Genomic DNA, 9,084 nt, shown 5'->3' with positions numbered 1-9,084 from the left:
TAAACAAATAAATGCATTGCATATATAAAACATATTTATTTATTATGTATTTTTAGTTAAGTACAATGCATTAATTTCATGAAATGCAGTAATGCACTGGAATCAATTGTGAGTTTTCACTGAATATCTTGTGCATTTCTTTTGTGCAAGAGTCTCTAATCATTTCCAGTAATTTCTAGTTATTTCCAAGGTTTCTTCTCGTTTAGGATGCCGTCTATGTAGATGGCAGACAGTGAGGCGTTTTACTGGGAATCATGATTAAAACAATGCAGTCCAGCTCACGGTGCTATCCGCAGCTCACATAAACACTTAAACTAGCTCAAACTCTCTGTAATAGAGCGTGAGTGACTGTGGATCTGGCGACCGAGAACAGCCAATTACACAGCATAAATCAAACCTCCGGTGGGGCCGAGAGCCCAGTAAACAACATACGGAGAGAGACGACTGACCGGGCCTCCGCTCAACGCTAAACAGTTAGCAGAGGCCAGTTACGTCTAAACATTCATGCTTCCAGACGAACGACAAGCCTACAAACCATAAACCACAGAACTCAGGTTTAAAAAAAGGTGATGGGATGTATTTATTTATTTATTTATTTTTGTTCAGCATTTTGCTTTGTTTTATTTTTCCCTTCCTCTTTTTTAAAAGTATATAAAATTAATTTAACAACAACAAAACTTAAGCAATAATGTGTGGGAATCCAGAAGGGCTAAACTCAGGACTATATACACAATATACACAAATAATCACTTTTCATTTTTTTTTACATTCATTTTTTTCTATTTAGCCTTAATTTTTTTTATGTCAGTTTTAGTTTTAGTAATTTTAAGTACTTCAGCTTATTTTATTTCAGTTAGTTGCCAAAGCATTATTTCACATTTTTATTTTTAAATTTTCCTTCTAATATTTATGTATATTTTTATTTCAGCTCTATTTTAGTTACCGAAAAAGAGTTTTAGTTTTAGTTAACTAAAACAACACTGCTAATAACCATATAAAACATGCAGTACTAAAAATATCATGGAAAACAATTTTTCATTAAAATTCTGTTTTATTGAACATAAAAATGAAAATTAGAAATGAATTTGCTTAAATTTTCCTTATATTATTTATATTTTATTACAGCTATATATTAATTAACAAAAATTATTTTTAATATTTTAAACTAAACAATAAAAACACTGCATATAACCGCATAAAACATACAGTACTAAAAAAATTATCTAAACATTTTTCATTAAAATTATACTTTATTAGGCACATTCATTTCTAATTTTCACTTTTTATGTTAAAGTTTTACTTATAATATTTATATTTTTATTTAAATTAATATATATATATATAGTTTTAATTAACGATAGTAACGAAAGTACTAAAAAAGAAACTAGGATACATTTTTTCATTGAAGTTATATTTTATTAAGCAAATTCCACTAGATTAAATTATTTTTCTTTTCTGATGACATCATTAAAAATTATAATATTAACCAATAATATCAAAGCCCCACCGTCTCCTGTTTCCTACATTATTTCCAGCTGAAGTTCTAAAAAACAGAAGTAAAATGTGCTGCAAATGCATTTCTTCTTGTTTCAAAACACGCCTCAAAGCGAAGTATAAATATATTAAACAAGCGTTTGCTACTCACCCGACACTCTCCGGTGCCGCCCGCCTTTGGCTCCGTTCTGATGCTTCTTGTCTGGGGGAGAAGGAGGGACTATCGGTCTCCGGTCCGACGGGGATGGAGATGGAGACGTGGAGGCCGCGGGTCTCCTGTCCTGTGGGGAGGGCGAGGGGGCGGGCCGTTTCTCCAAGGGCGACCGTGACGGGCTGGGCCGCCTGTCAATCAGCGAGGGGGGCGTGGTGGAGCGAGGCGTCACAGGACCGCGACCGTTCAGGAACTTCTCCTGGTTCTTGTGAGATGCTGGTGACGTCAAGGAGGACTTGAGAGGAGCGGAAGATGGAGAGGAAGACGTGGAAGAGAAAGAAAGAGAAGAACCCGCCGTGGGAGACGTGGAGGTGACTTTGATGTGCGCTCCCTCTGTTCGGCTGAAACACGGCATCTTCTCCAGACTCACCACAGGTAAAGACACGCTAGAGAAAACAGATCGCGTATTTTAAGTTTTGAACTTGCATAGAGTACAATTTCCAAACATAAAATCAAATCAACTTCCTTTCAATTTATGAGTGAGAATTTGAATTGAAAAATTGGTCACAACCACAGGAGGTCGAATTGTAATTTGCATTGGCATAAATTGGAAAGAGCGGAAGTGGATTTCCAGAATTACAATTCAAAGGAAATGCATTAAAGTAATCAAAAGTGACAAAAACTTTTTTTTTTTTTACTTTCTGTTTATAATTTGGATTGAAAAATTGGTCACAACCACAGGAGGTCGAATTGTAATTTGCATTGGCATAAATTGGAAAGAGCGGAAGTGGATTTCCAGAATTACAATTCAAAGGAAATGCATTAAAGTAATCAAAAGTGACAAAAACTTTTTTTTTTTTACTTTCTATTTATCAAAGAATCCTGAGAAATATGCACCACAGTTTCCACAAATAATGAGATGATAATCATGTTTCTTGAGCAGCAAATCAGCATATTAGAATGATTTCTGAAGGATCACGTGACACTGAAGACTGGAGTAATGATGCTGAAAATTCAGCTTTACATCACAGAAATAAATTATGTATGTGTATGTGTAAGAATACTGAGTGCCCTGTTGGTTACAGTGTTTACTTCCTTTATAATTAGATTTTTATTAAATATTTATTTATTTGTGAAAAATGCTTTGTCTTCTAAAGTATAAGTATGTTTATTTTATACAATTATTTTTAATCCATTTTCAAATGATTTAAAATTTCTTAAATATAACTGAAAATAAATAAAATTATATCAGCTTTATATCGGCCACCCTGCTTTCCAAGATATCGGCATCGGCTGTCAAAAAACCCATATCGGTCGACCACTACTAAATTTCACCAATAATCCAGTGTTTGTCAGAGGAAGCATGTATGGATGGGGGGAGGGGGGTGTTTTACCCACCAGGCCTTGGCTCGGGCTCCTTTGGGTGGATAGACGGCCAGCGGCGCCTTGCTGAAGCGTGAGTGTGGGTAATCGCAAGGAACCCGGAAGGGAAGGGGCTCCACCTCGCTCTGGCCCACCGACATCTTGGCCTTGACAGGAACTAGAGGGGTCCTGGAGCTGCTGGGTGAGCAGTGTCTCCTCTCTGACACAGGAACACAACCGTCAGAAGATCAGGAGCCTCTGTACAGGAAGCTAAACTAATGGACTGAGTCCCAAATAATATACAAATCTATTCTATACAATATGAAAGATTAATATTAGTTTATTATTAGTGGTAAATCATAGTACATAAAAAATACTTTCAATAATAGTATTTCTGAAGTGTGAACATTTATGTTCATCTCCTAATATCCAACAAACCCACTTGCAATATTCAAGAGATGTTTCTTTTTCAGTTGTAATAATATGTATGTTGAGGAATCCAGGGCTGAAAATGAAACTACAGTTTTAAAAGTGAAAGTGGTAACATGTAAATGAAAACAGTATGCGATAAAGCGGTTGTAGTAAAATAAAAAATAATATATAAAATATAAATTAATAAAATATATTAATTTTTAACTTTTTTTTTACATATTTTTTACAACAAGTATAATACAATAAAATCTAGTCAAAAATAATCAAGACATCTTTTCCACACCGTTTTTCACTATTGTAATATAACGTTTTCATTCTTATATTGGCGCATATAAATCTTGATTTATTTGCACCAGTATAACAGTATGCGATTTAGGGGTGTGTAATAAAATAAATTATTACTATTATTATTATTATTATTATCATTATTGTTTTTATTATATACTATTATTAGTACACTTTTTCCACACACTAGTTTATTATAATATTGTTTTTAAATAAATACATTTTTATTTATATGCATATCATAAATCATAAATAAAATAATAAAAAATTATATTTCGTTAATTCTATAAAATATTATTATTATTATTATTATTATTATTAAGCACTATTTACCTACATAAGTTTTACCTATATAACTTACTAAAACATTTAATACATGAAAAAATGCCACTTCTGTTAAATATTTTTGCATGATAACTCATTGAAATTTTTGGGGTTTATTCACTACAATGGACAGTTTGAACTGATTCACAGAAACTCTGACACTATTTTTGCTGCCGTTTAAACAAGAAATACTATTAAACGACTCTTTCTTAAAACTCCAGCAGGTTTGTGAAACTAGTTTAACGACACGCTCAATGGCGCATTGAAATCTTTGCAACACTCATCATGTTGCTTCATTTTATATTTCCAGTTAAAACTGACATACTGGATTCTACATGTAGAACATTTAAGAAAAAAAGACTCTGAGACGGGTGTTAATACACTTACGGTTCTTGCTATGCATGGCTCTGGAGAGCTCGAGGTGGACGCGGTCCTCTCTACTCAGTGTTCAACTATTCCCCAACTACCTGCAATTACAAACACACATTATCACACACAACACAACACAACACAAATTAGGGGCCTACAACATATAACTGATGCATGGGGTTTCAAAACACTACACTGAGCCAGATTACTGTACTAAAAAACAAAAAAAGTCCTTGTTTATTTTCAAAGTGAATAATAATAATAATGCTTCTGGCTCGATCTGGCAGCTCACTAACCGGCCTTGGCCTTCACATTGTGTCTCGTCTGCCAGCAAATCTCAGCCAAGAGCCACAACACCGTTCACGAGGTCTCAAAAGAGCTGATTTCAGAGGCTCTGTTTGGACGGGGAGAACCCCTCGCTCGCAAACAAAGTCTGACCGCCGACCAAAAGAGAGAAACAATGGCCCGTCTGCTCTGGCCGCAGGGGGAATTCAGTGCTGGGTTCGTCTGAATACGAGGCAGGTGTGTAAATACGCCTGTAGGTGTATCCCGTGCAGCTGGACTGAATCAAAAAAATAAAAAGGCCAAAGTCCATCGTGTTCACAGGTATGGTTCTGATGCTGCTAAAATCATCTGAAGACTAAACAATTACAGTTGGTGCGTCTTAAAGGACTAGTTCACTTCTGAATTAAAATGTCCTCATAATTTACTCACCCCCATGTCATCCAAGATGTTCATGTCTTTCTTTCTTCAGTCGAAAAGAAATTAAGGTTTTTGAGGAAAACATTCCAGGGTTTTTCTCTATATAGTGGACTTCAGTGGGGTTCACTGGGTGGAAGGTCCAAATTGCAGCTTCAGTGCAGCTTCAAAGTGTTCTACACGATCCCAGACGAGAAAGAAGGGTCTTCTCTAGCGAAACGATCTTTCATTTTCTTAAAAAATTACAATTTATATACTTTTTAACCTTATATAAACCTGTTTATTTTCTTAATTTCTTTTTGACTGAAAAAAGAAAGACATGAACATCTTGGATGACATGGGGGTGAGAAAATTATGAGGAAATTTTAATTCAGAAGTGAACTAATCCTTTAAAGAGGATGTTGAGATGCACAAAATACAAAAAGGAATTAAACACAAACACTTTTAGTTTGATTTGATGCATTCTGGAATGTGTCATTCTCAGTGTTGCCACAAGGGGCGCTATAGCAGACATTAGCATAAACTGTCTTCTTCTGAGTTTGGTTTTCTCCTTCAGCTCAACTGATGTCATGGCAGTATGGAAGCCTGTTTCCGCCACTGAATAAAAAATAGAAAAGGTAATTACGACTTTTTATCTCACAATTCTGACTTTTTTCTCACAATTGCGTGTTTATATCTCGCAATTCGACTTTTTCTCTTAGAATTGCACGTTTATATCTGCAATTGCGAGAAATCAAGTCAGAATTACCCAACTTGAAATTCGGACTTTTCTTCTCGCAATTGCAAGTTTATCTTGCAATTCTGACTTTTTTCTTGCAATTCTTTTCTCAGAATTGTGAGATGTAAATCACAATTGCAAGTTATAAAGTCCAATTCTGAGGAAAAAAATTAACTTTATATCTCTCAATTCTGACTTTATAATTCTCAATTGTGAGTTTATATCACGCAGTTCTGAGGAACAAAGTCAGAACTTTGTAATGTAAACTCGCAATTGGGAGAAAAAGTCAGAATTGTGAGATTAAAAGGTCGCAATTATCTTATCTAAGTGAGTTGCTATGAGGTTGCTAGGCATTTCTGAGGGTTTTTGTGTGTGTGTGTTGCTATGCTGTTGTTAAAGTGTTTTGAGTGGTTTTTAGTGTGTTGCTATATGGTTGCTAGGTGATTTCTTAATTTTCTGAAAAAGTTATGCTTGCCCATACAAAAACTCGGTTTGTGTGGTCGCCAGGGCATCACTATGCAGTTGCTACAGTTTTCTGAGTCTTTTTTTTAGTGTGTTACTATGAGGTTTCTAGAGAGTTTTAAATGGTTTTAATTGTGTTGCTATGCAGTTGCTATGGTGTTCTGAGTGTTTTAGTGTGTTGCTAATGGCCCTGATATAATTCAAGCGAAATCGAAGAACGAACTAATGTGACGTCATTTCGAACAAAATCCGGCCAAAAGAAAGTTCGTTCTGGGAGTTCGAAACGGCTTGCCAGAGCGAACTTTTAGGAAAAGTTCATTCCGGCTGCAAAACACCTTCATACTACCATTGGTCCGTGACGATTACGTCATAGGAGGTGTGCGCTGAGGCTCCACCTTCTTTCACGCGGAACTCTTCTCTGGGTTCATTTAATCTGTCGAATCCTTGGAGGTGAGATGTCCGTGCAGTGGAGAGCCACTTTATAGTAGCAAATTAAGTTTTGCTTTTGATGATATGAGACACTGACACTGTTTTTCATGTTTAATACTGCTGATTGCTTTCAAGCAATATATTGAATAAAGAATTAACTTAAATGATTTTAGCAAATGGCTGCAATATAACAGAGTGAAAAATTTAAGGGGGTCTGAATACTTTCCGTACCCACTGTAAATACACGTAACGTTACTTCACGGGAGTGCTAATTTGCAGAGCTCGTGCAAACATACACATGTTGCTATGAACAGATGCTTTTTATTTAAAAAAATTCTTGCTGTTCTCTCCATTTTTGTTGTTTATTTTGTTACTGAGAGGAAGCGCGCAGCACATATTTACATATTCATTTAAACGTCGCTTTCATCAGAGTGGGCGGTGTCGGAATGTTCGCTAAAAGTATACCGCTGCTCACGCATTTCGAACTTCGTTTTACCCCTAAACGAAGAACGAAAAAGAACTTCGTTTTGAGTATATCGGGGACTTAAGAGTATTCTAGAGAGTTCTAAATGGTTTTAATTGTATTGCTATGCAGTTGCTATGGTGTTCTGAGTGTTTAAGTGTGTTGCTAAGAGGTTTCCTGAGAGTTCTAAATGGATTTAAGTGTGTTGCTATCCATTTGCTGCAGTGTTCTGAATGTTTTTAGTGTGTTGCTATGCAGTTTCTAAAGTGTTCTGAGTGGTTTTCAGTGTGTTGCTATGCGGTTGCTAGATTTTTTTTTTTTACTGGCCCAAGTGAAAAGAGTCCTGCAGCTTCAAGTCTCTGATATTCTGGTCTCTAGATATGACTATATTCTGGTCCCTCCTCCAATGCGAGTCTGTGGGATTTCTTCATCAGTTTTATAAAATTCAACTCAGAATGCTCAGAAAAGTGTTAGCACACCTCTCCCCAACAAGTTGTAACAAATCTAAGCAATAACAACAGTGATAATTCCCTTACAAATCACCCAGGATAAAACTTCACAGTTTAATAACATTGTCCCAGCATGAAATAACATTTCAAAACGATTAAATAAGGTACAAGTTGCGTAGTAGTGACATCACTCATTGTAAACCTGTTCACGCAGGTCTCAATGTGTGTGTGTGTGTGTGTGTGTGTGTGTGTGTGGTCTGTGATTAGCGTCTCCTTATCTGACAGGCCACAGGAAGCCACAGGCACCAGCTGAGCTATGGTTGTTTACATCCGGTCCGCGACTGCAGGAAGATGACCACTAGCGAGGTCCAGTCCTGCTCACGACACGCTCACAAACAGACCCAGAAACCGCGTAAATTGAAAGCTAAGCAAACACGTGAGGCGATCAAAAGCGTCCGCTGTGACTAGCACTCGCACGTTGGTTGGAGAGACACACTTACCCAGCCTGTCTGCTCCGCGGCGGTTGAGAAGATGGGAGAAAAAAAAACAGAAAGCGAAAGAGAAAAACACGAGAGAATAGCATGCCTCCTGTGTGGCTGAATGCATCCCGCCCTCTCTTTCTGGGCCGCGGTGTTTTGAGTTGAATAGCTGCGAGTCGTTGACCCCTGTGCTGAACCCTCGCAGCCCCACAGCTGCCGTGTAGCGGTCTCAGAAGGGGGGGGCTGCAGGGGACGAGAGAGAAAGGCAGCTATGTGAAATCACCATCGGAAGGGGGCGAGAGCAAGGGAGAGCCTTCCGTGCACAAGCGTGCATTACCGTCGCCTCCCACCGCGCGAGACACCTCTCCGTTCCACGAGCGCACGTGGTCTGGGCACAAGACCAAAGACAGATGTGAGCGGATGATGACGGACTGGTGGAGCATTTCTGCCCCGGGACAGGATGCTTTTTGAAAGAGACCTCTTTTGGTTTTTAACATTGTGGTTTTTCAGCACACCAATTAGGGATGGGTATCGTTTACATTTTATCGATACCGATACTGCTTATTGATACCGGTACTTATCGATACTGTTATCAATACTATTTGGTGCAAAAAGATACATAGTGAAAAGTTGCTGAAAAAGTTATTTTATTACTGCTGAACTTTAGCAACTGTATTAAAGTTCTTCAGTCAAGAGCAACTAGTTATTTTTCTCTTTGTGTTTTATTTTATTAACATTAAAGGAATAGTTCACCCAGAAATGAAAATTGTGTCATCATTTACTCACTCTCAAGTTGTTTTAAACCTGAATGAGTTTCTTTCTTCTGTTGAACATAAAAAGTTATTTTGAAGAATGTGGGAAACTAAACAGTTGCTGGTCCCCAGTGACTTTCATATTTTTTTTCCTACTATTAGAGTCAGTGGGGACCAGCAACTGTTTGGTTACCCACATTCTTCAAAATATCTTCT

General features: G+C 37.2%; 1 protein-coding gene across 1 annotated transcript in view; it reads right to left on the bottom strand.

Annotated features, from left to right (window-relative positions):
* LOC107718553 (ataxin-7-like protein 1) overlaps positions 1 to 9,084 on the bottom strand; it is a 25,943-nt gene that overhangs the window by 6,448 nt on the left and 10,411 nt on the right. The window contains exons 4-6 of the mRNA XM_016525668.1: positions 4,436 to 4,515; positions 3,044 to 3,227; positions 1,646 to 2,091 (exon numbers count right to left, since the gene is read on the bottom strand). Of these exons, the coding sequence (XP_016381154.1) occupies positions 1,646 to 2,091; positions 3,044 to 3,227; positions 4,436 to 4,451 (646 nt within the window). The 5' untranslated portion in view covers positions 4,452 to 4,515. The remainder of the gene's footprint in view (positions 1 to 1,645; positions 2,092 to 3,043; positions 3,228 to 4,435; positions 4,516 to 9,084) is intronic.

This window comes from Sinocyclocheilus rhinocerous, unplaced genomic scaffold, assembly GCF_001515625.1.
Source record: "Sinocyclocheilus rhinocerous isolate Xijiao unplaced genomic scaffold, SAMN03320098_v1.1 scaffold423, whole genome shotgun sequence".
NCBI classification, from domain to species: Eukaryota; Metazoa; Chordata; class Actinopteri; order Cypriniformes; family Cyprinidae; genus Sinocyclocheilus; species Sinocyclocheilus rhinocerous.
The sequence above is the reverse complement of the archived record's forward strand: the minus strand, read 5'-3'. Positions and strand labels throughout refer to the sequence as shown.